This window comes from Bemisia tabaci, chromosome 10 (genome assembly GCF_918797505.1).
Source record: "Bemisia tabaci chromosome 10, PGI_BMITA_v3".
NCBI classification, from domain to species: Eukaryota; Metazoa; Arthropoda; class Insecta; order Hemiptera; family Aleyrodidae; genus Bemisia; species Bemisia tabaci.
Window position 1 is genome coordinate 11,219,581 of NC_092802.1, and position 27,932 is coordinate 11,247,512.

The following is a 27,932-nucleotide window of genomic DNA, read 5'->3' on the forward strand; positions in this document are numbered from 1 at the left end:
TCCATCCCCTGCCTAGTGATGCTTAAAAAAAGTAAGTACCTACAAGGAAACAAAAATGAATAAAAAAAATAAGGAAATAAACAGGAAAAGTTATTTTCCAAAAAATTTAACTTTAGTGGCAAGAACTGTTTAAAAGACTAAAGTGTAAAAAACTTCCCACGAACACTTACCTACCAAAATCTAAGGCAGAAAGATTATTTTAAAAAAAACTGCTGAAAGTAAAACCTGTTAAAGTTTTTTTTTCTCTCTCTGGTAATGCCACCTTGCTTTTCGGTGAGTCTTATTTCACTTCGTCAAGTAATGTGAACATAAATAATTTTACTCGCCTAAATTTTTTAATTTCCCATTGTGGCACAATTTAAAAAGCAAAATATAGTGAATAACTTGTAGAAAAAGTAGTAAAATAGATGGAGAACAAAATGCCCATATGGAGATTTTTACAAGTAAATTACTTAAAAAGTATGAATTACCTCTCTTTATCTCTTTGATCACAAATTTTTGACTTAATATTCTTGTACTCTTGATAATTTACAACTTCTTTACAAGTTTTTCAACGTTTTTATAAGATGTGCTACTGGGGAAACCTGTATATTCTTGTGCTTAGATCAATTATCTCTGCGGTTTAAACTTCTACATTCGTTGATTACATCCTTAACCCGCACTGGCATAAAAGAATAAATACAAAAGGTTTAAACAAATATTTTTTATTTTGTTTTTAATGGGTGATCTATACATTTAACCTATATGACACTGAATTAAAGAATAAAATCTACAGTACGGAAAAATAAAAAGTGAGAATCTCAAAGTGAATCCCACTTTCCTCTCACTTTTGATGGACCATGTTACACTGTCGGTGGCACTTCCACAAAGAATCAATCTGTTTTAAGCTTTCACGAGCCTATCTCAAATAAAAGATAGGGCTGGAAATAGGACACGTTGTTTTCGGATTCTTTCAAAGAAAATCAAAAAGGATTTGTACTGATAAAGGACTTGCTATTTTCTCACAAAACCGATTCATAATAAAAAAAATTATACTGAATTTGTTTACACAAGAAAAATTAATCTTTGGCTGTTTATTTCATCCACCTTGGTTCTTTTATCGAGCCTGATACATAATTTTGAAACTGAAAAAGGTGTCTGTTTTCCGTTAAATACTTGAAAATAGATAAAAAGTTTAGTGAATTTAGGTACGGTAAGACTAATAGTATAAGAAGGGAGCCACCCTTTATGGCACAGAATTAGTCTTCTCCATCCTTCCAAATTGATTTATCGGGCTCTAACTTTTTTTCAACTCTTTCACCAATAAAATGTATGTTTTGTAAGTGAACTACATTAGAACTATGAGCAGTTTTTACGTACACAGAAAGGGTTTCATCTGGTTTATCAGGAATAAAGTCTTACTTAATCCTTCCTGCGCACCCTGGCTACTGGACATCAAAATTTTACGGCATCCGTCTATCTCTCTAATGATTTCGATCTTTAAGTTTTCATATGGTCTCAGATAAGCTTCTGCTGACTTGCTTCAATCATTTCAAGGAGGAATATGACACATTTAGATTTCTTGACAGATTAGCTTCTGAGATAAAAAGAAGAGCCATTTTCAAAATAGAGATTAAGATGATACTTGTTTGATATGAGTACCTGCAATATTTTCAGATACATAGATTTCTACTGGCATGAAGAGAGATCTTAAACATCTACAGGAACATGTGTAACTTGTGATGAAGAGCCAACTCAGGTTAACTCAGTTTACTTATTGAAGAGAGAAGGTTAGGTATTCCAGCTATGTCTTAAGACGTCTGTACATATACAACTTAAATCCAAGACATAGACTTCTAATATATTTCCTGGATTCAAACTTTTTTGAATCCGTAAAAGAAGTTTGATAAAGAAAACTTAATTTTATGTTAGTAGGTAATGAAATTTCAAACACAAACCTTGCATATCTTCGCAGAAACAATTGGTCTTATTTTAAGTTTCCACATGTGTATGATATGATTTGAACGATATCAATTATTGGTCCACATCGCCCAGATATTTGATTTTATGCAGTGATATTTTCACTTCGGTTACTTGCAAAATTTTAGCGTGGATTAAAAGCATGCATGAATTATGTTCCTGTTACTTCTGTAAGATAATTGTTAAGATTGTTGTTATGTACAGTTCATATTATTTACCGAGACTTATTAGTGACTTTGAAGACTGCCCAGATATTTTCAGAATATCAATACTCCTACTTTTTCAGGGCAAAATAAACAACTGTAACATTTAAATAAAGAGCGACAAGTCAACCTTGGCAATTAAAGATTTCTTACAAGATCAATTGTTGATTATATATTCAAGGAGTTGCTGATATCTGGTAAGTAAATAAATGCCACACAGGCAATTGAGAAAGTAAGTAGAGCACCTCTCAAGATAGAGACAGAGAAGTTGAAGGAGAATCATAGTCTCCAGTGATTGCACTCATCATAAAGTGGAGAAACTCATTAAGGATTTTTCCTATTGGAACTGCCCTGTTTGGGCCAACAACAGTTACAACCGATCAGGAAGACAAATGTGGATATGTTTATGGTTTAATTGGATCGTCTTCAGTCCAGCCTCCGGGCATTTTGCTTGCAAGCTCAGAAATGTCGTTAGAACGAAATCATGGTTTGGGCGAGAGACTGCAGCAGTAAGCAAACTCACTGCCATTTAAAGAGTGCTTGGCCAAACAACACCAGTATCTGGCTTAGTTGAGCGTCATTACAATGAACGAGAGTGCACCAAAAGCATATGGCTTTCCGTCAACTTCTTTGCCTTCATTTTAATCACAAGTAAAATTTTGCGCCTTAAAAGATTCATGAAATATGCCCATTCTAAAATATTGAAGATTGCTCCTAAGACTTTCTAATAAAGATTAGACAATCATGTTTGTTCGGAGTCTCAGCTAATGAGCTTGCTCCCACAACGCGTGTTCTGTCATCAACTTAAAGGTGAAAAAATAACAACATCAAGAGAGAGAGATAATTTGTACAGTGTGCAGCGCAACATGAGATAGGAGGTATTACGAATTTGTTTACGGGTGTTGCAGGACTTGGTAATAGAAGAATCACCATTCGTCATCTGCATCACCTGTTTCCTTTTCAAAAAGTCCTTTCAATTTTTTTTGTTTAAAATTCCTAATATTAGGATCTTTCGTATCTTTTTTTATGGTTTTCATGTACTTGCTCGGATCAGTATTAAAGTCACAACTAACATCTAAATCAGGACTATCATCATCAGCCTCTTCTTTCGTACTGTTGGGAACAGCCGTTGTTTCTGCAGGTGTCTCTTCAACAGCTTCTGCTGGTTCTTGTTTAGGCTCTACCGTTTGAGGCTTACTAGAACCACATTTCCTGGATATTGATAATAATTCTCGCAGGCCCTGTGAACACAAACATTAAAATCAGTAATTCTAACGCAGGAGTACAGGATCCGGGGAATATCCATGGCTAAATGCAAAAAACTTCAAAAAAGCATATCTTAATTGCAATGTATAAAAATCTCCCTCATCATGTTCTTTTTCCTTCAAGAAAAACTAACGAAAATTTTTACTTACAATTTTAGTAATTCTTTAGAAGTTGCAGAAAATTTCGATAGAAATCTTCAGCTTTAAGATTGATTGTTGGGCAGTTACGGTGTAAATCCTTTTTCTTTAATTGTTATGTTTTCTGTAAGGTTTTTTTTCTGTATTTTCTACAGTTTCTAATTTTGTTTTCTTTGAAATAATTTTTAAAGGGTAAATTCCATGATCTGGAAACTTTATCCAACAGGAATCCTCCTAAGCTCTGGTCTTTGACGGTGTATACACTCCACAATCATTTTAGCCAAAGAATGCTTCCGTCACCTAAGTGTTAAAATTTTACGAAATGAAAGAAGAAACGAGTATTCAGACAGGAAAATTTCAAAGAAGCAGATCCAAAAAACAAATACTTGTGTAAGCCATTAAAGGGAGAAATTATTTAAATTCATACAATATGACAAAATTTTGTGCAACAGTTGATTTTTATTAAAAAAAAAAAAAACTTATTAGATGTGCAACAAAAATTTTTCCTCCTCTGCCTTACTTTCAAGGTTTGTCTTCTTGAATTTTCTGATTCCCTAACCTGTTTTCCCAAATAAAAAAAAAAAAAACGGAAAAAAAACATGGCTCAGCCCAAAATACCGGAGCAGATCAGAGGAGACTCAAAATCCTGAGGTAAAAATTTACTATGGGCCACGAGAGATTACTACAGGGCTCCATGTCAAGCGCTGTGAGGTTACGCATCACATTCTTACATGGGACCTTGCGACTCTTCCAGTTATCAGTTTTCTCTTTCCGCTTTCTCCTTGACTTTCCAGCAGGCCGATTATTGAAATTAATGGACAAAAGAGATAAAAGGGATATGGAGGGATCCTATTGGTGGAAGCGGGTGGTTCCAATGGACAAAGGAGGTAGGTGATAGACTATAACTAATGGCAACTCACGAGAGACCCTACAGTTGGTCCATCATTTACCCCCTTAGTCTATAAGAACCACATTTCAACCAATAGGACCATTACATACTCCTCATGTCTTTTTAGTCTATCGCTTTGTCTATAAATTTCAACAATCAGCCCGCAGGTTGCTGGTCAGGGTGACCAACTTACTGCACATTCTTGCAAGGAAGTTGCCAAAAATTTAAGGCAGAAAAAAAGTTGCAGCAAGACAAAGAATCCACCAAAGGCATAATAGATTTGTTTCTCTCTAGTTTCTGCACAGATAATTAAGACACATGCTGATAAGGGGTCAGTTGGGTCATTCTTTATACTGTCATTTGAGAGGATTAAGTAAACTAAGCTTATAGTTTTTTTCTTGTTGTTTGATAATGGCAAGAGCGAAAAAAGTTCAATCAAAAGTACAAAAATTTAGGGTGGCTGAAAACAGAGTTTGAACTTCACTCTTCTTGCCTTCGAGTTTACTCATCACGATCAATACGGCAGCAGAGTCCAGTGTGGTGGAATACACGGCAGTGTCACATTGTGACTGATCTATGGCTATCAAACTGTCAACAGCATAGTTGAAACTATTGACTATGATAAAATGAAATTTGAACAAATTCTCACCTGGTTTTCGACAGTAAGCCGAGAAATTTCTTCATCTTTTTGATTATATATTTCTTTTATATGTTTGTCATCATCTAATTCAACAGCATATGTTATCACACTAGCCATTTCATTGATTTTGCTATTTTGATTGTCAATCACCTATGATCAAAAATATGAAACTAGAGGAAAATACTTAAATTTGTATAAACATTATGCAATTTCTATTCTAAATAATAAATAGTCTGAGATGATTGAAGGGACTCATTTAAAGAACATGGTGCATCCCTACTGTAGGAAAATACAGTAGAAAGGAAGAATCCCCATAGTCCATTTCATGAAACCTGAGATTTTTTATTCGGCATTTAAATTTGTAAATAGCAACGCATCAGTCTCGGACTCACTGACCGGACCGCTTGCCAGACACCCTCTTTTGTTTAGTGACCATAGGCCGGCAACCAGTCCAATGTGAGGGTAGGAATAATGGGCACCCTTCATCCCTCATTAATGAGCCCTAGTACTCGGACCGCAACTTTTTTGCTGTTGAAAAATTTATCTTTCAGCTTGAACATTTGGTTCCAGCATGAAATTATGATAAAAATGCACTGAAATTCCGTCCAATTCCCCTAATTTTGAGTTGACATACTGTATTTTGCGGCGAATCGCGGTCACACGCACATGCCATACGTCAGCTCAAAATTAAGAGAATTGGACGTAATTTTAGTGCGTTTGTATCATAATTTCACGCTGGAACCAAATTTACACGCTAAAAAATGAATTTTTCATCGGCAAAAAAATTTCAGTCCGGGTACAAGGGCTCATTAAGGAGGGATGAAGGGTGCCCATTGTTCCTATCCTCACAATGGACGGGATGCCGGCCCATGGTCACTGAACAAAAGAGGGTGTCCAGTGAGCGGTCCGGTCAGCGACTTCGAGACTGATGCGTTGCCATTTACAGATTTTAATGCCGAATAAAAAGTCTCAGGTTTCATGAAATGGACTATAGTCTACTATGTCTAAGAAGAGTGCTGTGTGAGCATTTAGACATTGCCACATTTCCATCGATAAAAGACAAATTTTCTAGCGGGGACTTACAAACATTCTTCTTGAAATTTTTCAAAGAATTTTACGTGCAATTTGATCCAAAGTACCTGAACAGTAGAAGAGAAGTATTGATCAAATTCCTTAAAAATTAATATTTTATCAGCATAAACTTTGCGATGTCTAAATATTCATCGAAGCTCCCGCACTTCCACTGAGCTCTGCTATTGGTAGAAGCCCTTTGGATACAAAAGTTTCCTTAAACTTTATGAGAGTTTTCTTTTACAATGGAATCTTTTTTTAGGAAAAAGAAAGCCTTCATCTTTCAAAGTTTTCATGAATACATGTAACTTCCCATTGCATGAGAGCTTCAAAATTGCCAGCAATTACGGGCTTACGTGCTACAGATCTTAGGTAGATTATGTATTGAAAGCGTTACTTAGTGGTTGGTCTCCCTCAAAATGTTACTTAAAATAAGAATTTGCAAAACCAAAAGATGCTTTTGAAGCTTTGTTGTCCACAGACAGCAACAGATTCATTCTTTTTTTTTTTTTTTTTTTTTTTTTATTAGTATCAAGCGAGCTTTCACAATGAAAATATACACTTTGTTTCTAAAGAATAAGTAAAAGTGAAAATACAAACAACCGAGAAGTTTGTAACTTATCTAAGTGCAAAAACTATAAAAAAATATAAGATTATTGGTTCAAACCGAGGGGCTGGCCAGTTCCCACGGCTTCATCCTTTTGAGGCGTCTGAGCTCATTGGAATTGTCTAAAAGTTGTATTGCCTCAATATCAGGGTGTCGATGGAGACGTTTCTTGTAGTTTGTTGCAACCTTTGTAATAAATTGCGAGACAGTCTCCATCCCTAGGTCTCTATGAATATCAGAATTCCTTTCGTACCATCGTGCTCCGACTATCTGTCTCAGAACACGATTTTGTACTCTCTGTATAATTTCTAAGTTGGACCGTGCTGCACACCCCCAGATTTGAGCTCCATATGCCCATGTGGGTCTCAGAGATTCATTCTGCATTTAAATTTCATTGACTAAATTAATGATGACAATAAAAAATATACCTGAGCATACTCTTTTCGATACAGTTCCAATATCTCCTTGGCGATGTCGGAGCTCCTACCATGCATCAACTTGGTTACCTGCTGCCTATACTTTGACATTATTAACTCGATGGCATTTTGATGGTCTTCCAAAGCTGCACGGAGCTCAGCGTTTTCCATCTGCAGTGCTCGCAGAACTTTGTTTTCCTTCTGAATTTCAGCGACTAGAGCAGCGTGAGGCCGACCACTACTTTCACTCAATTCGTTCAGGTCCTCGGTGTACTGTTGAAAGGAAATGCGGAAAAATTATTTATTATTGACAAACCTCCATTATAAAGGGTTTACTTACATCGTCACCTTCCGGGCAAAGTATCACAAGCGCCATGCGACGTTTAAAAATTTCCGCCGCCATTTTATTTCTTTACAGAGAAATTTCTGGTTGAATTTGTCTGAAAATTTCACTGAATTTTATTGGCAGCACAAAGAAAATTCAGTGAAAGTTTTGGACAGCTTCGTTGAACAATTTCTCTGTAAAAAATTAAAATGGCGGCGGAAATTTTTAAACGACGCATGGCGCTTGTGATACTTTGCCCGGAAGGTGACGACATATGATTTTGAGACAGTGATTTCTGGAGAAGATAAAACATGGATTTTTTTTAGCATTTTCACACTGAGATTTTGAAAAATGTCTAGCCTCGGAAATAGAGACTTGAGGGTCTGGTTATAAGGAATTTGAGGTTGGTAAAGTTATTGAAAATCCTTTTTTTTCTATGTTTTTGGACGATAATAAAAGATGATACCTGCAACATAATGTTATGCTCGAGAAAAGCAAGGATGCAGCAAGTTCTTTGCTTTCCCATTGCTGTCCACTTACAACTTACAGCAGGCATAATAGTTTATTCGCATCATAGAGCGCACTTTACTACTTTCGTCATGAAAAGTAATTTGCTAGTAGTAGTGCACTTAGACATTTTCTCCTCAAAACAGAATGAATTTGATGGTTTCCTTCACAAAAAGTGGCACACTCTTACGAAGAAATGATACTGAAGTTTCAAAAAGAAAAATCTTGAATGCCATCTGCCTTCACATTTCTCCTGTAATCCGCCAAGTGGACACTTTTTGCTTTCTTGTTGAAAAGTTTCCGTTCCAAAACAAGTGACGATTAGGAGAAGTAATTGCAGATTGATGTTCCATCTCTTCAACTCATCACCAGGACCAGAATATTTGGCTGAATAGATGAATTTCATGAAAATATAACCCACAAAATGCTTCATATGGTCTCGGCAGATGATACAAAAAATATATAGACCTTTAGAATAACACCTAATTCAATTGCATTATTATGTACCTGTTTCATGGCATCAATCTGCTTGTACACAGTTTGAGTTTGAGACAGAAGATGATCAGCTGCTGAATCGTGTTCTTTCAAACGATTTGAGAGGCGTTTAGCATCTAATAAAATCTGCTTCAGTGTGACAGACATGATTCATCAGTTTTAACCCCAGGAGCTGAAAACAGAGAAAATGTCGAATAAATTTTAACGCTCATTGTTCCCTTAAAATAGGAATACGTAAACTACATCCTTTAAGAACTGACACCTGGGTGACTTCCATTTCTGACTCTAAATACACAACCAAGATCTTTCGGAAAGTAGCCTCTATTGTCAATCGGTACCCTTGGATAATCTTTAGACTCGGACAATGTAAGTAGTTTTAGGTACTCAATCTGAATTCATTCTCTGCTGCTCTCCAGGCAGAAAAATTCTCTCAGACTAGAGACAAATTTAGCAATGACAGCATAGAGAAGAAGAGGGGTAAAAGGATAGTGCCATCTTTTACTGGAATAGACTGTTTTCCTTTGATTTGGAATGAGTGATTGGAAACGAGTGAGGGTGAAGGATCAGTTATCGTGTACTGGCTGATGGTATGCAATTTAATGATGGGGTGAGATTTTAATGATGTCATCTTTGTCAAGCTAACAAGAAATGAAAGAATCTGTGAGTATCCAATGAATCTAATTTTGTTCCCATTTAACAGTTAGGATCACAGGTGGTCCTTTGCAAAGTGCGCTTTCACCACCACTAATGAGACGGTTATGAGAAGTCAGAAATATGTTTCTGAGGAATGACATTTTGATAACTGAGGTGAAAGATGCCTTCAAGTTAAGCAGTGATATGAAGGGAAGTGAAATATAGTGCAAATTTTACTAAGTATTTAGGGAATAAGATGAGAATGTATGGTTAAATCTTCATGAACATCACAGATGAAAGGGGAATGATCAGATACACACCTGTTATGACTTGGATTCCGTCCAAATTACAGAAAAATTCCAGACACTTGATCAAGAACATGCGAACAGACGAAATTGATTAAAATTGTGAATTTTCTGTGTAAAGTCTACCACGCAAAAACACACTATTTACAGCGATTGCACGAAGCACGATTATTATGATTTGATTAGAGACCAAAATTTGATTACGAGAGCTATCTAGTGACGTATTTCCAAAACAATCAGCTGATAACAGTATTCCTTGTCGAACAACTGAAACACTGACGATTCCTTGCCGAATTTTGGAATACTGCTTTGGACTGGGAAAGTTGCACAGACTAATCTGTGGAAAGTTGTTTTGATTGAGAGGTTAAAAATTGAAAACTCTTTCTCAGTGATAAGGAAATTTAGAAGCCGAACTTGCTTCTTATGTGCTATTATTCACTTTTTTCAATAATAATTTAAAGATCCATCAGTTTATCAAAGTTTTCGCTTACAAATCAATGTTTTCATCCTCTCTTAATTTACAATTCTCATCTTAGAACCTGTCAGTGTGACCACATGGGATGATCTCGTGTCTTGACTAGCATTATACGTCGGCATATGCCTCAATCTTTATTCTTTTTTATAGACTACCTTTATTTTTAAATTTTCCGCCATAATTTTTCTACTAAGTCTTCCATAACGCACTTCCATCAAGATTTATCGTAAGTAATGCCTGTTTGAATGACGTAGCAACACTCTGAGGATACTACACGATGGATTACGCTGCAGAGCAACAGAATGAAGTCGAAGCACTTGAATCCATCTACTTCGGAGAAATGGAAGGTAATGATCCCCCGATTTTTTTTTTTCTCTCACTGTAACTATTGCAAACAGAAAGTAAGAAGCGTAAGGAATCGGCATATTACAAGTTGTGTTGCAGCCGCTACTCTTTAGCAATGTGAAGGGTTCTTGAAAAGTTAAGAATTTCTGAAAATTGAGGGAAGTATGCATAAGCTTGAAAAGTCAGTGAATTTTGCTGTGGAACTCTAAAGTATTTTCCTCTATCTATAACATCATTTGTTCCAATTACAAGATTTTGTTCTGCAAATAGGTTTTGAAAAGAATTATTTTGATGAATTTCATGCTAAGAAGATTATCCAACAGTAAGGAGAAGCTTAGGAAATTTTACGTCCCAAACCCCCGTAAATTCAAGAAATATCATGTTCTTAAATCCTGGAAAGTCAGAGAATTTTATATCACAAAGCCACGAAATGTTAGAGAACTTTTTTCTAAAAATACTTGTCACCCTGTTAAAAGGCGACTAGAACGGAGGAAAGAAAAGAAGAGAAAAATTTCACATTGGAGAATCGCACCATTCCACATAAATTTATATGGTAACCAATGAGCTAACTGGTGTTTGATGCATTCAGTTTGATGTGATTTTATCTCCTCTTTTCCTTCACTCACTAGTTGCAATACCCATATCACTTGATCTAAGTAGAGCCTTTAAAAAGGCAAGTTCTTTTCAGTCTTTAAGTGCACTAGACAATTTTATTTTCATCCTTTTGTTGCAGTATTGTCTGTTGAACCTTATACGTTTTTGATACCGATCAAATCTGATGAATACGATCCTGAAACAAATTCAGGACTCTTTTGCTCCCTAAAATTTGAGTATACACCGAACTACCCAGAGGAAGTACCTGTATTTACGTTTAATGAAACCATTGGTTTGGAAGAAGATGATGAAGAAAGACTCATGGAGCACTTACAAGAACAGGTATCTCTAACACTAAGAATGATCAATAAAGCAGAACATTTATTTCTCAAATGAGACAACAAACGGCTGATCATGAAGCATGTCTTGTCTCCAGAAGAGTCTGATTTAGTGTGATAGGGATTACCACATGACTGAAAAATTTGTGCTCTGCGCCAAGTATTGAATATTTTTTTTTTTTTCAAAATTTTCAAGGAATGCTGATTTTTAGGACTGCCGATGCTGGAAAAAGGCAAAAAAAAGTGTTCATGAAATACGCAGTGAATGCTGAATTTGGGGTTTTTCAACCCTCCTCCAGCGGGCCTGCAAGACGGAGGGGAGGATAAGTTTAAGTTTCTAGTTTTCAGGGTGAAGTAATTTATGTACAGTTGAGAATATTGTTCCCTCAACTTTCTTCAAGCTCACAAAAGGAAAAAATCAACTATGTTTCTGAGTCCCAATCATTCTCTCTCACCCTCAAGTCAACATTGAGTTCACACCAAATAAGTTTACACATTTCTACCTAGAATGTGATAGATGATTGGCACTAAAAGTAGGTACCAGAATCATGATGGCAGATCTTCTGTCTCATGCTGAAAATGCAACTTAATTACTTTATGACAAGGAAGTGTGCCAAAAGTAAAACTGAATACTATAGTCAATCCCTCTTTGCTACAGTTTCTGACAATTTGGAGGTAAAATGAAAAATATGCAATAATTCCATATTTTTGGCTATTACTTGCACTAAATTTTTAAAGTTCGTATTATTTCTTGCCTGTGCTTAATTTTATCAGATGAAGTACATGGGGAGTGCAATTTATACTTAACCGAAGTTTGCCCATCAAGCTTGATTCCATTGGCGGATCCAGCAAATTGGCAACACGATTTTTCTCCATTTAAACCTATGGAAATGTATCGATTCTTGGAGGGGCCAGGTGCCCCGACAAGAATCGATTATTTAACATATGGTGAAATGGAGGGAATCCGATGTTGCCAAATTGCTGGATCCGCCCCTGCTTGATTCAACTGAAATTAGTAGATTACTCACTTTACTCTCCTCTTGAAAGTGATTGAAATGTTAAAGTGATGGGCTGCCCCTTCCGATGTAACTTTAATGTAAAATGTCGTGAGTGGTTTTTTATGCGGACGGGAGAAATCCGATTTCAGAATTGCAGCAAGTTGTGGAATGTATTCGCACATTTTTGAACTTGAAAACAAATTGCTATCAAAAACTTAACTCTATTTCAGGCTCAAGAAAACTTAGGCACTGTCATGGTCTTTACCCTAGTATCAGCAGCTCAAGAATGGCTAAACTTACAATCAGACGAGAAGAAGAAAGCAGCAGAAGAGGAAGAGGAGAAGAGATTACTAGCAGAGGAAGAGGCCGAAAAGGTATGCCATAGGAAAAGTTTTGTTTATATTCTCAACCCTTATTTAAATTCTATTATTCATACATTCTCTCTACCTTCTTTATCCATAGAGAAAAATAAAGAGGTTTTTGCATTTCGGGCATCTTGGATTTCCTTGATGACTCAGGTAGGCACAGACGCTTTTTTGTCATCAATTTTCTTGAAAATGGTGTGGTTTTTTAAAAAAATTTATAAAGTGTAAAAAACGCATTTTGATTTGAGCCAAGCAAAAAGAAAAGTGGGCGTTATGGTCCGTTTTTCATACCTACTTTGAATTTCGGATGAATTAATTTTGGATCTCAGATTCTGGGGGATACTAATCCATTTTGTAGCTTTGCACAACAATCATTAAGTGCCAAATATTTTTTCAAAATTTTAAATTTTAGGGAATCAGTTATTCAAAAAAAGAAAGAGCTATCGAAAATTTGCACAATCCTGACACAGAGAAAATATTCAGTTTTTAAAAACCCTAGTATATGCCAAATATTTTTTAAAAATTTTACATTTTAGGGAATCAGTCAAATATTCAAGAAAAGAAAGAACTATTGAAAATAGACGCTATTAGTGCAACGTCACAGAAAAGCGATATATATCGATTTTTTCGCACTGGTAGCATTGAAAGAGGTTATGCCAATGTTATTGTTTGGATCCAATTCGATATAATGGAGAATCCCTATGATGACATCGCCACTAATAGCGTCTATTTGCACAATCCTGACCCAGAGAAAATATTCAATTTTCAAAAATCCCCGTTACGAATTCATAACGCTATGCCAAATTTGTATGAGCTATTATCAATAGCATTGTCTTGCTTATTTATCATAGTATTAGTCAGTTACTTATTATTTTAAAAGACATTCAGCAACATAGGCTATTGATGCTATGTTATATTACCTATGTAGATCTAAGGGGTGTCTAGCATCAGAATTTGCCAAATTCTACCAGGATTTGAGGAAAAATTGATGGTAAAAGTATAAAATCAGTATTTAGCAGTCAAAAATCAGGAAAAATCAATATTTCCCGAAATGAAAAAAAACTAGACCCCCAGATCTATATTTGCCTAGTCATTCCAATCTGCTAAATGCGGACACAAGAGCCTCCTATTCAATATCCACTTGAAATGTTCTGAATTTAAATACACTTGTTAATTAACTGGTCAGTTTTCCTCCGATTTTACCCATGGAAAGCTATTCACTTGGCTGCATCTCTTGAGTGCCACTGATGGCAGACCCAAGCTAAAATGTTTAACTTTTCTCAATAGTGTACTCTGTACACTAATGGAAGGGAGGCTTTATTCAGCGTTGTATGCCCATGCGTAAAACATTGTGTACTCCTCACCATGAAAAATGGTCCACTATTTAAGAGTTGAAATGCAGTTTGGCTTATTTTATCGCCCTCCTGACATAAGGACTCAACTACATTTCACACGAACCCTGTAGTCCATTGAACTCAATGCTTTTTCAGGTTCATCTCTATGCTTAGTTACGCCCTTATGATAGCCAAGCGATTTTAAAAATCTTGGATCAACAGAGCCGGTCAACCCTGATAAATTAGATTGTGCCAGTCTTTTAACTTCACCCCTCTGTTGACAATTTTCATGGCAAGGGTTACGAACACAGTGCCGTCTCAATAAGGAATAATGAATACTTGGTTTTTGATTTACAGAAACGATTTGAAGGTACGCGTGTGACAATAGAGTCTTTCAAATTATGGAAGGAAAAGTTTGACCTGGAGATGCAATCGGTCAAAAAGAGCACCGTCAAAGACACGGGTGGCAAACTTACCGGAAAAGAATTATTCATGACAGATAAGTCACTCAACGAATCGGACCTCAAATTCCTAGAGGAAGGCGATGCTGTGAAGGTAGACGAAGCTCTTTTCCAAGAACTAGACGAGCTTGACGTTAATGATGATGAGCTGAATGAGCTAAGCGACTGAAAATTCTGTGATAAATTTAGTGCTTCGAAACATGAGTTTGTAATGAGTTCTGATTCATTCTAGTATTATCTGATCCAAGCATAAACTGAATCTGCCTCAATCTCCTGAACTCCAAAGCAGCTAAGTGTCAATATTGGTGTTTTGAATATCGGCAAACAACTATGCTTTACTTAAAAATTTTCCTGTTTAGGTTCTGAATATTGACAATTGGACGTATTTCTGCCAAACGGAACCACACTAAGATATGAGCCCTAAGACCCATGAGGTCACAACCGTAACAGGGCTCTCGTCATAATGCACATAATTCCATGTGGCACAAATACGTCCAATTAAAACACAAAACTGCGTGTCCATTCATGTATCATTGCAATGTTTCAAAATTTCCACTCCTATTTTATTTTTTTGATGAGAAGTAAGCCAATTCTATAGCTTGAGATGTATACATAATATTCTGCTAACAAGGCTCCTAAAGGCTTATTTTCATAATTTATCTCTGAGATCAAAAGGTTCCCACCTTTCATTGATATTCAAAACCAAATTTTCCCTTAGTCCTAAATTTTTAAGTGTTTAGGTTTCATAAACTTTTATTTTAAATGTAGGGTTCGTAGAAAATTTACTTGAGCAAAGCCATCAATGTTACAATTTACAGAAGTCACCTCATTTTTTTCCTACTGAGTTTATCACATAATGCATTATGTATGTAATAAATTGTATTAAGCTCTCTTTTCGAAAATGTTGTTAAGCTACTTTCTGCATTTGTGGTGAAATTTAAGACTTCAATGCATTGCTCAAGGGACAAAAATTATAAATAAATTCCAGATTTTTATGAAAAAAGAAAGTTAGTTGGCCTTAGCTGTGAGTTTAATGAATATTTTTTTGATTTGCATTGAAAATATGAAACTATACTCTATCGTTTTTTTTTTTTTTTTAAAGAAAACTAGAGAAGAGAGTTTGTTGGTACCATTGATTCAGTTTTTCACAATGGAAATTAAAATTTCCAAACTAATGGTATTGCCTGCACTTAAGCAGCGTAAGTACCTTCTATCTGATAAATAAATTTTGAAAATCTACCAATTTCTTACAGCTCGTGTCCTTTGCAATTAGAAAATAAAGATGAATGAAACATGAAATACAGACCATGTACCCATCGAAAATGTGCTTCTGTACTTTGTTTCAGTTACAATATGAATTTTCACTTGTACATATGTGGAAAATTTGTAAATTACAGTTACAGATGATTTTTTTACTTGATCGACTTTTTCTTGTAATTTTCTCAGCAGGCTTAATTGAACAGATATCATTTCCAAGGGCCCAAGCGTCAAAATCCAGGTTCCGAGAAGCTTTCAAAGAAAGTTCTAAAAAAATAAACAAATATCAAATCTCCAAATTTACCGCTTGGTGTGCGCTCAATTTTCTGAGCCCAGATAATGTATGTGTTCAAAGAGTACTCATTGAATTGTGGCTTGAGAGATTGAACGCTTGTGAAGCAGCACACTCAGTGTCCCGTTTTTCTGTAGACTTGGATTCCGGCGGTTGGGCCTTTAAGGATCAATCGGTTCAATCATTTAATTACTGTGTCGGTCCTCTAGACAAGACAAGACTCAAATCGAATGTACTAATGGTTATTTAGGTGATCAAAGAACCCAAGACATCTCCTCAGTGATCAACAAGAAGTCAATTCTTCAGCCCAATCAGGGTATGACAAAAAAAAAAGGAGTTTTGACAACTCATTAATCACATAACTTCATTTAACCTTAGGCTTGGCTTATCTTGTAGATAAGCATAAAATTTCAGCAATTAAGTGGCTGAAATATGCTAAAAATAATGCAAAATATTAAACTGAAGGATAGATTTTGTAAAAATTCAACAATGACCAGAATTTCCTAAAAATTCTGATTCTTTTTCTGGATATTTAGAACGCCTTCATCAGGGTTGCCACAGTCAGGCAAAACGGGAAATGTCAGGGAATTTAAAAAATTCAGGGAAAATGACAAAAATGTCAGGGAAAATTTGTTAAATCACCTACATTTGCTTTCTAGTATGATTTTGAGCACATCTTCAGTTGTCAGGGAATTTCATTTTCTAAATTCTGTGGCAACCCTGCTTCATGCAGCTCACACACAAATATATTAGGCAAAAATGAATAAAAACAAACATTTCCATTTCATAACGAAGTTTTTACATTTATTTACAAAGAAGAAAACGAGTTCCTTAACATTATCTTAACATTATCTTAAAACATAGGCACTTATGATATGACACTAGTATTAAGTCTACAGGACAACAACTGAGACTACATTGTATGGTTTTATCATTTCACAGGATGGATTATTATTACCTGGATATTATTTTTTCGTTCGGTTTTTCTTGATTTCTGAGTTAGGCTATGTACATTTCAGAATTTTCCTCCTTCTTCAGGCCAAAATTTTGATAGTTGTCTAGCACTCTTGCATTGTGCTTGTCGATGGTATGAGAGACACATTAAAATATTAAAATATCTCAATAATAAATAATTTATTTTCTTATACGTCTCCGATTTATCAATATTTTAATGTGTCTCTCATACCGCCGAACACGCACAAGGAAAGAATGCCAAACAACTATCAAAATTTTGGCCTGAAGAAGGAAGAAAATTCCGAAATGTACACAGCCTAACTCAGAAATCAAGAACAACCAGACGAAAAAATAATATTCAGGTAATAATGAGACTACATTCTTGTTAAGTAAGGGAAATCATGGCCGAAGAGCTTATCAACATGGGACTCAACTCTATCGAACCATTCATTTACAAAAGAGCCCAAGTGCCAAAATCTCTGGAGCTCTGGCTGCTTGAATCCTGTAGGTATCACGGTTTTCAAGAGAAGTGAGTTTTCAGCACTTTGGCTCTTTTGTAAATAAATGGTTTCGTTTTGGTATGAGGTGGTGATATGTTGTATTAATTTTTCCTTTAAGGAGGTAAATGCCTAAGCTAGTTTCTAGTTCTAGCTAGCAAAGACCTTCGAGTTTCCATAAAATTGTCAAATATTGCAAAATTCAGCAAATTTTCTGAGCTGTAATGAAACACTGGAGGATGATTTTGAAGATTAAATTCTTAGAAATGGACAATTTTTCTTCAGAAGGTTACAAATAGTAAATCAAGTTGTTTCAGGATTTGAAGCTGAGGTATCTAAACGCTATTTTGACATCACGAAAAATTAAAAAAAAAAAATATAAAATGAACAGGCGTGATATCTTGTATCATAAGAAAGACTACTATAATTAGATGTAGGAACTCAAATTTTACTAGGGGGGAGCAAGACACTCTTGATCTCATTTTAATTCTGAATAATTGGAATAAGAGGCACTCCTCATTCAAAAATTAAAATCTCTAAAACAAAATGTAATTTTCGTTTATAACTTATATACAATAATACTTTGAGTATACTTAATTTGTACTTGTGCTGAAACAAGCATTAAAAACACTGAAATGGAAATGAGGCAATTTCTCAGTTTGTTGGCAAAAGAGGAAGTGTGAATGCTTCTCTCTGTCAGCAGTCTACAGTGTAAAGGAAAGGAATGAAAAAAATTTAAACAAAAATAAAAAATATGAATAATTAACCCTGCTAAATAGGAATTATGAAAAAGAAAATATGTACATGTAATAATAATTACCATCGAAAAAATAATGGTTAGGCTTGGAATAGAGCACGTTCGTACCATTAATATTCTAGGGATTGTTCAGCATAGAATAAAATGGACAATAGAGTTACTTATGTCGGAAAATGCCGATTTCAACCATAAAGGTAGAGAAAAGGAGGGGGATGTGTCCCCCGCTCAGACTTTATCATAATACAAAAAAATATTTTGAATTATCTGACCCAATACAGTCTCGAAAATGCTACCGTGTTGACGTCGAATGAACTCCCAGACGTTACCTACCAACTTTCTTTCGACAAAAGGTTTATTTTTTGAGGAAAGTCATTAGGTAATATTTTTTCATTGATTAATTAGATACTCAAGTTTAAACTTTGGTTAAAATTCTCCGAAAAATCGGTAGGAAATCGCGAGTTTCTCCAGAAAGCCGTGTTTAATCGGAAGATCATGGGCAACGTCCGGACTCTTGTGCGGCGTTCTATCCAAGCATTACGTCGCACGGTGGATCGATTCAATAGGAGAGGTCGGACACAAATTGGAAACTTTAAACGCTTATAACAATACGTTTACTCAAAGTTTGGAGGCTCTAAAACTGGTTTCATTCGTTTCCTCGCAGGGCCGGATTTACCTTCTTGCCGCCCTTGGGCCGCCTATATTTTGCCGCCCCATCTCATTCGCTTTTAAACATCCACAGAAACCGTCAGGCGAACGTGCCGGAGTGGGAGGGATACATAAGACGCGTTTACTCGCGTTTGGCACATTTTTTGTGAAAGCCCTGTACCTACTAGCAAAAGTTCACGGAACTTTGCTCGAAAATTAAGTTCCGTAGACCTATCTCTGTGTGGACGATGCCTTTCTTTTATAAGAAAAGAACGAAAAAATTATGAATAAGAATAAACATGAATGTGGTCTAATGATCTTAATTTCCGCCACCGCGCCAACCGCAATGTGTTTCGGCGCAATGCGTGAAGTATCCTCACAGTCTTGTAGGCGCTATGCGTTTCACGCTGACCGCTGCTGACCAAGTGACCGCACTGCACTGTTTTTGACGCAATGCGTGAAGTATTCATGCAGTCTTGTAGGCGCTAATATGTGTTACATGCCGACCGGTGCGCCGTTAGGAATATTTTCCCTTGAAATTTTCAGACTTTTTAAATTAAATTTCAAACAAAATCCTACGAAAAATCGGAGGAAAAATATTCACAAATATTCGTTGTAAAATTAGACAACGCCTGATGGCTCATACGGCGTTCTTTCTTGGCACGGCAGAGCTCCCATCTCGCAATGTACAGTGGATCGAGTCAATTAGAGAGGTCGGACATGAAATTTTTGACTAAAACTGCAAATTTTGATGTTTAATTCGTCACACATTAACGTTCAAGGGGTGCTTTAGGTAGAAAATTGAGAAAACCAATGCAACCGGTTTTGGAACCTCAAAGATTTGTATAAACCTAGTTGAGAGCATTTAAAGTTTCCATAGTTTGTCTGAACTCTCCTGTTGACTCGATCCACCGTGCGACGTGGGAAAACAGCTAATGGCAGAGTTCGAGAGTACCTAGGCTAGTTTTTGGAAAGGAAACATGTTCATATGCTGAGCGAGGGTCTCTTCTTCCTGTTGGCCTTGTTGCCGTTGTTCTTGCCGAAGATGGTGCCGAGGACCTTGGAGACGGAGTTGACGCCCAGTTTCCGGCGAATGGGGAGCGTCCGGAGGAGCTGGACGGAGCGGGCGTCCCGAAGGAGGGACTGGAAGGACAACATTACGCCCACGTAATTTTCCGCCGCGCTCACCTCGTAGAACTGACTCCCGTAGCGCAGCGAAAGCTCCTGGCCCTCGTCCACGCAAACTTGTCTGAAACACAGAGAAACATAGAAGCTATCAGTAAAAATTCCACCACAAATTGGCCGTTCCAGGCCAAATTGCGTGTTTGATTTCTCTCTTAACTCGACTAATTAACGGTGCTGTCTCTTGTATCAGCGAAAGACGACAAAACAAGAAATATACTCTCAGGAGATGAGCGATTTTGTCACGTTTTCTCGTTTGTAATTTTTTTTCTGAATCCGATTTTTCTTTAAACCTACATTAAAAAAAAAAAAAAATGCAAAATTAGCCGCCCTTTTTTGCCGCCATGGGCCGCGGCCCATGTGGCCACCTCCTAAATCCGGCCTTGCTGATCTTCAAACTGTTTACAGTTTCTGGTCATTTTTAAAGCTTGCCATATTTTAACCAGCTGCTGAATGCCTTCTTCCATAATTTGATCTACAAACGAGGAAATTTTGTCCGAAATGTCCAATCTCTCTGTCTGCTTTGTCTTCGCTTACCAAAATTTTGATCGCTTAAATACCCAATTTACTTTAAGGAGAAACGATGTGAAAATAAACTTAGCCGCGATGCAACTATTCGATCACCGGAGCGTGGCACAGTATCACTCGAAATTAAAGGCGAACTAACACACCGTCTCAACAGGCTAAATCCTGCAACAGTCACACTCCTGCAGCGGCTAAAGTCCCTAGAGTCGTCTTAAGTCGTATTTTAATGTTCGATTTGACTCAAATAGACTCCGGTTTTTCTGTGAGCGAAAACTGTAAAGATACGTAAAAATCCAGTTTTTCTATCTTAAGAGTCGAATATGGAAAGTTTAAATGCGTTCATCGTATCATGTGCAAAATGCCGATGAGGAAGCATAGGTATGTTGTGGTTCTGAATGGCGTGCCCTGTCGAGTGATTCACTAAGCAGATAGAAACATAGCCACGTTTTGGTAATTATCATGGAGTCAGGTCAAAAGATTCTTACAGCCCGTCATCGTGGGAAAGGGAAAATAAAAGAGGAAGATATAGGAAAAAGTTAATTAAAACCTTTCGCAAAATAAGTACGACATTTTCATTAGATATCACTTCTTGAGAAGAGTACGGAGAGAGTTTTAAAATCCGTCAAATATTCATATTTAGACGCGTGCAGAAGAATGGACCACTAGACAAGGTACGAATTTCAGAATTTTTATACATGTTTCGTAACTAAAATTTCACGTAGAACACGATACGCACAGCAAAAATTACCGCAATTAACTCCTTACGAAGATATTTAATGATTCTTGATACGTGAATTCAAACCACCCGCTCATGAAAACTCAATGCTCTACGTGATTCGCATCGCGCGCTAAACGCTTATCATGACAGTCTCTGCGATATAAAAATCTGGCAACCTCAGTTTTGACGCTTTGGCTCAGCTATAGCAAATTGCTTTTAGTTTGAACAACACATGGTGGGAAATGAACATAGCTCGATTGAGAAGCTTGTTAAAACCGTTGTAGTGCGCGATTTGACTCACGTAGAGCTTTGGGTTTCTTGTGAGCGGGCAGTTCAAATTCCTCGTAACCAATGTAAAATATAAACGTTAATATCTTCGTTAGGAGTTGGTTTCAGTAATTTTCGTTGTGTGAATGGTGTTCTACGTGAAATTCCGGCTAAGAAACATGTCTCAGATTGCTTAAATTCGTAAATTGTCTAGTGGTCCATTGCCTTCAAGTAGTAAGTATGCAACCCCGCATCACGTCCCTGTTCGAATAGTTATCGCTCGAATAAGCTGAAGGCGCTTTTTCCCCCTTTTCCTTACTCTGCGTTTAAGTCACTGAGTGCTATCTCCATATTATTTTAATAACGCATGTTTATAGCTCAATATCTATAGCGTATACAGAATTTTCGTGAATAATTGGTTTAGAAACACTATTTAAAGATCGAATGGATCTCTATTGAGAGTCATCGTGGAGATTCAAATAGAGGAAGGTTAAAAATATGAAAATAGTTAAAACGAGCTTTTTTGAAAATCGCTAAAATTCATCTCACCATTACGAGTTGATACCTTGCGAACGGAGCATTGGAGGCAAACCCCCTTCAAAATGATTTTTTGGAATGATACAAAGACACCTTGTACCAATTTCCAACCAAATTTATAAGGAAAGACCAAGGCCGAATTTCAAAAATTTAAGGACCATTAAGAGGTTCTCATCCGCCGTTCCTCCCCCTGTCATTTCAATTATTAGGACAGCACTCAGCGACTTAAACGCTGAGTAAGGAAAAGGGGGGAAAAGCTCCTTCAACTCAATCGAGCGATAACTATTCAAACATGGTCGTAATGCGGGGTTGCATATTTACTATTTAAAGGCGATTCTTCTGCCAGCACGAGTCTAAATATGAATATTTGACAGTTTAGAAAATTCTCAGTGAGTGCGAGGACATGAGCCTGTCCGCTGGTTAGGTCCACCGACAGGACTAATCAGGTGACGCAGCGCTATCACCAGAGGCGTGGCGTGCATTGCGATATATCGATCGATCCGCCATTTAAACCTATGGAAAAGGATCGATTAACACGGCGGCCTCGATAATCGATTCTTTAGCACAGCTTCAAATAGAGAACTATCGATGATTGATCATCCGCGTCTCGCGACTGGGCCAATCACATGGTCCATAAAGCACCGTCCATTCCGGTAGAGAAGACTTTCAATTTCCAGACGCGCGGCCAACTATGCCGCACTAAGGAAAAACGCCGTATGAACCTTCAGGCGTTGCCAAATTTCCTTTGATAAAACACGGATTTCCTGGTCAACTTATCAACATTTTCCTTCCAACTTTTTAGATAATTTTGTTCGCAATGGACCACTAGACAAGGTACGAATTTCAACATTCTGATACATGTTTCTTAACCAAAATTTCACGTAAAACACGATGCGCTCAACGAAAATCACCGATATCAACTTCTTACGAAGATATTTAATGATTCTTGGTGCTTGAATTAAAACTATCCGCTCATGAAAACTCGATGCTCTACGTGATTCACATCGCGCGCACTAAACGTTATCATGACAGTCTCTGCGATATAAAAATCTGGCAACCTTAATCTTGACACTTTGGCTAATCTATTACAAATAGCTTATAGTTTGAACAACACATGGTGGGAAATGAACATTGCTCGATCGAGCAGCTTGCAGCAACCGTTTCAATGCGCGATTTGACTCACGTAGAGCTTTGAGTTTCTTGTGAGCGGGCAGTTCAAATTCCTCGTAACCAATGTGAAATAAAAACGTTAATATCTTCGTTAGGAGTTGGTTTCAGTAATTTTCGTTGTGTGAATCGTATTCTACGTAAATTTCTGGTTAAGAAACATGTATCAGATCGCTTAAATTCGTACCTTGTCTAGTGGTCCATTCCATCTAAAGGTCCTGAAAATTTCAAGGAAAAATATGAATATCTTTCATCAAAAATTAAAATTTTATTGAAGGAAATTTGGCAACTCTAGAATGTTCATACGGCGTTTTTCCTTAGCACGGCAGAACTCCTTTGCGAAACTTGCGAGCCTGCAAAGTTGCAACACCGACCCGAGCCCGAGCCCGGTGATGAGAGGCGAGCGGCCGCCGACGACTTATGAGCCACTTTGCAAATTTAACGGCTCGACGCTCCTCGACCCCCGACCTTCAATTTTTATACTCCCCCCCCCCCCTCCCTCCCCCATCCGCCGGCCGGGGGACCGATTAAAAGCCGGCCATTTCGCTCATTTCGCGGGCACCGTCGTAGTTCCCGTAATCCACTCGCGTTCCGTTTTCCAGCTTCCGTATCCTGTATCCCATATCCTGTTTCCGCCCGCACGTCGAACCGAGCCGGTTGTTTTCTCCGGTGGTGTAAAGTAATGCCGTGCCATAGAGTACAAAGAGTCGTAATGTAAATGGGAGAGCTTGCGCCATGTTCCAGAGTCCCCAAATAAAGTGGCAGCCCTGTCAATGTATTTGCACCCTATCTTTGCGCATGAAGAGTTTGTCTTGGGCCTTGTCTCCACGAGCCGTTTCGCGAGATTTGTCCCAGGGAAAAATCCCACTTACGAAGTTGGGAAAAATATTGATTAACTCAATATTTTTCCCAGTACCAAGTATGGTACTTGTACTCCTAGACCCACTGAGAGAAGAAGAAGAAGTGAAAACGAATTGTGCTATATTTTATTTATTACTACATTGTTCATGTTTGTTTAGTTAAAAAATGTGTCTAATTGTCAATTGAGTGCAATTATGATTTTAATCCCGGTCAAATACTCGACTTTAACTAATTTATCTTCCCGCGCAAACTAGTCGCAGGACTGCAAAGAGCCCCGTCCCGTGGAGACGGTAACTGGGAAAAATCCCAGAAGTTTCATTCCTGCGATTCGAACTTGGGAAAAATCCCATGAAAACGTCCCGTGGAGACAAGGCCTAGATGTAGAAGTGGACTCTCAGGATAGCGTGGGATATCCCCTCCATTTTGGCTTCAACTTGAGAGCTTTTTTTGAGCTTGGGAGTTGATTTCAGAGAAAACCAGTGGCACCATCGTGTTTCTCGCGAACTTTTACAAAAGAATCAACAGTCAAATCGCAAATTCCTCACACATGCAACATCTCCATTTCGAAATTTAAAGCATCTAATACGCCGTTTGGATCAATATTGTTTAATGAATTAGTACTAAATATAAGCGTCCTTCCTTCTTCCCTTCTTCGTTTTTTCCTTTTTCTTACTCCCTATTTCTTTCCTTTTTCTTACTCCCTTTTTTCTTTCCTTTTTCTTACTCCTTTTTTTATTTCCTTTCCCTTACTCCTCTTTTTTCTATCCTTTTCCTTACTCCTTTTCTTTCGGACGAACGCGGAGGGGGGGGGGGGCGATGTACATCTCATACGTCCCCCTCCCCCGCCAAGATTCGCCAAGGTTCGCTATCACGGCAGAGTTCTCTAAACCGAAAAGCACTTACAATCGTATAACTTAGATTTTTCTCTGCGCGCTGTTGAATCCAACTACGAGGCGAGAAAAAAAACCGCTATTACTTTCCGCGCTCTCACCGATCAACGGAGTGCGTTGACACGGCGCTCGCATCGGCATCTCGCGCGTGCGCGCATAAATCCGTTCCCGCGTCGGGGTTTTTTGCACTTTGCACTCGGCAAATCGGATCAAGGCTAATTTATTAAGGTGCTCGGCGCATCCAAGATGGCCCGTGCTCACATAACGTCGCCTTAAGTAAACGAATCGTCCGTCCGACCCGAGGAGCTGCGCACGGTGGATCGAGTCGATAGGAGTTGTCGGACAAAATGTCGAGACTTTAAACGCTTATAACTCCGTTTATTCAAGGTTCTGATAATTGTTTCATTGATTTCCGCGTAAAATTTGCTTCTGAAAGCACCCCTTAAAATTTAAAATGTGACAAGTGAAGATGTTGCATGTGTGAGGGATTTGCGATTTGACTGTTGATTCTTATGTAAAAGTTGGCGATAAACACGATGGCGCCACTGGTTTTCTCTGAAATCAACTCCCAAGCTCAAAAAAAGCTCTCAAGTTGAGGCCAAAATGGAGGCGATATCCCACGCTATCCTGAGAGTCCACCTCTATACGCCAAGACAAACTCTCCATGTAAAGATAGGGAGCAAATACATTGACAGGGCTGCCACCTTATTTGGGGACTCATAAACTGAAATCACGGCAGTCCTGTCAATGTATTTGCTCCCTATCTTTACATGGAGAGTTTGTCTTGGCGTATAGAGGTGGACTCTCAGGATAGCGTGGGATATCGCCTCCATTTTGGCCTCAACTTGAGAGCTTTTTTTGAGCTTGGGAGTTGATTTCAGAGAAAACCAGTGGCGCCATCGTGTTTCTCGCCAACTTTTACATAAGAATCAACAGTCAAATCGCAAATTTCTCACATATCGACGGTGAAACTACCAAACCACGTATCTCGTTTGCGGTGTTTAAAAATCTACGCTCGCATTTTATTTTTTTGAAGTAGACCAAATCAATATTATTCCTTGAAATTTTCACAGAATTTTCTCCGCACGAAGAGGAAAAATCACAGACATTTTCAAGACTGGACGTTAAGTAGTTTTTCATTTAAAAAATAAAGTATGACAGGAAGTCTGCGACGTCGCAAACCGAGATACATGGTTTGGTAGTTTCACCGTCGATATGCAACATCTCCACTCCGTTTATTCAAAACTTCGAGGTTCTGAAAATCGTTTCATTGACTTTCTCGTAAAATTTTCTTTTGAAAGCATCCCTTAAAATTTTAAAATGAGACGAATTAAATATTGAAATTTGCGGTTTGAGTTTGAAAATTCATGCTCAACCTCTCCTATTGACTCGGTCCACTGTGCGGCGCGGGGAAATTGGTTTCTGCCCGGTCGGATTGGATACCGCCCGTGTAAGCGCGCCTTCGGAATCGATTACTCACATTCGCGAGTGTGAGTAAGAGTTTCCGAAGGTGTTGAAGCAGGTTGTTGCGCCGGTTTCGCTACTCGCTTTTTCGCCGAGCTCCTCGCTTTTACACTGCGGGGGATTTATAAGCCTGGAAAAAAGTTGGGATCGAAAAGGCAGGAAGAGGACGTATTTAAGTCAAAGGTATACACGAATAGGTCTCTTGCGTCCGCAGAGGTCGGACAGTCGAAAAATTTGACAAGGAAAAACACTATTGATTCAATCGGATTTTTGTTTAGCAAAAGGACATCCGCTTTCATTGAGAGGCTTGGCTCTCGATTCAAGCTAAAATCCGAATAAAGCAAAAGTAATTTTTCTTCTCGCATAAACAAAACAGTCTGTCCTCGCATAAACATAGCTATTGACTACGGCATAGAATTTAACTCTTAAATGTATAACAGTATAGTTCCTTCTAAATTAAATACATCAAAATATATTTCGACGGTGTAAGTCGGCAATCACATTACTCGGTTAGCAACGTCGCAAACTTCCTGTCATACTTTATTTTTTAGACGGGAAACTACTCAACGGCAATTCTTTAAAACTGCCGTGATTTTTCTTCTCTGTGCAAAGAAAATTCTGCATAAACTACAAGGAATGATGTCAATTTGTTCTCTTTTAAAAGAATAACACAGAGACGGAGATTTTTAGACACCGCAAGAGAGATATGTGATTGCGGACTTACGCCGTCGATTTGCTCTCTTCGGAAGTACACAAAATAATAGCAAAAAGGAGAGGGGAAAGAAAGGTGAGTGAAGATCACTGAATTGGAATTATAGATGGAAGAGCGTGGCACGGTGTTCTCGGGAAAAGATTCCACAGCAAGACGCAACATGCATGTTTGCTAATAACGCCTTGATGCAAGATACAACTATTCGTGCTCTATGGCCATGCGTGTTGCATGCTTAAAATTGAAGGCGTTTCTAATTTTTCTTACCCATTCACCGACGCGTGGAGTCTGCATCATACAAATCACTGGTACTTTGGCCGCATAAAAAGCGGATATCGTCGCTCCTCTGACGCAACGTAAGGGCGTATCTCGATTTCAACGTGAGCCCTGTTTTCCATATAACTCGATGCTTTTTAGGGCTCAAGTGGAAGTTGAGATACGCCCTTACGTCAGAAAAGCGACGATATAAGGAGCCATCGATAAATAACGGCAGGATCCTACACTGGGGGAAAAAAAACACAGTGGATCTGGAGTCCAGACTCTTGAAAACATTGACAAGAAAAAATACTCTTGATTCAATCGGATTTTTGCTTGAATCAAAAGGAAATCCGCTCAAATTAAGAGGCTTGGTTCTTGATTTAAGCTAGATTTTGATTGAATCAAGAGTACTTTTTCTTGTCGATATTTTTAAGAGTCTGGACTCCAGATCCAATGTGTTTTTTTTTTTTCCAGTGTACGAGAAAGCGGAGGACTGACGAGACCTCATGTCGCTCAAATTGGACAAAAATGAAATATGAATAACATAACAATGAAAAAAATTCCGGACCTTCTTGCGGAATTTCCGCAC

General features: G+C 37.7%; 3 protein-coding genes across 3 annotated transcripts in view; 1 reads left to right on the forward strand and 2 right to left on the reverse strand.

Moving 5' to 3' along the window:
- Nucleotides 1-688: 688 nt before the first annotated feature.
- Nucleotides 689-9,647, reverse strand: LOC109044691 (FGFR1 oncogene partner 2 homolog). Its single transcript, XM_019062519.2, has 5 exons — nt 9,469-9,647; nt 8,528-8,687; nt 7,201-7,461; nt 5,104-5,244; nt 689-3,403 (listed from the first exon to the last, which is right to left on the reverse strand). The coding sequence occupies exons 2-5, from the start codon at nt 8,660-8,662 to the stop codon at nt 3,089-3,091; spliced, it is 852 nt and encodes a 283-aa protein (XP_018918064.1). The 5' UTR covers nt 8,663-8,687; nt 9,469-9,647; the 3' UTR covers nt 689-3,088.
- A 153-nt stretch (nt 9,648-9,800) lies between these two features.
- On the forward strand, nt 9,801-15,456 carry LOC109044692 (RWD domain-containing protein 1). Its single transcript, XM_019062520.2, has 4 exons — nt 9,801-10,275; nt 11,007-11,209; nt 12,434-12,577; nt 14,260-15,456. The coding sequence occupies exons 1-4, from the start codon at nt 10,206-10,208 to the stop codon at nt 14,530-14,532; spliced, it is 690 nt and encodes a 229-aa protein (XP_018918065.2). The 5' UTR covers nt 9,801-10,205; the 3' UTR covers nt 14,533-15,456.
- The window catches only part of LOC109044693 (ras-related and estrogen-regulated growth inhibitor-like protein), a 214,140-nt gene continuing 201,389 nt past the window's right edge, over nt 15,182-27,932 (reverse strand). Inside the window, exon 5 of the mRNA XM_019062521.2 lies at nt 15,182-20,014. Within this exon, the coding sequence (XP_018918066.1) occupies nt 19,750-20,014 (265 nt within the window). The 3' untranslated portion in view covers nt 15,182-19,749. The remainder of the gene's footprint in view (nt 20,015-27,932) is intronic.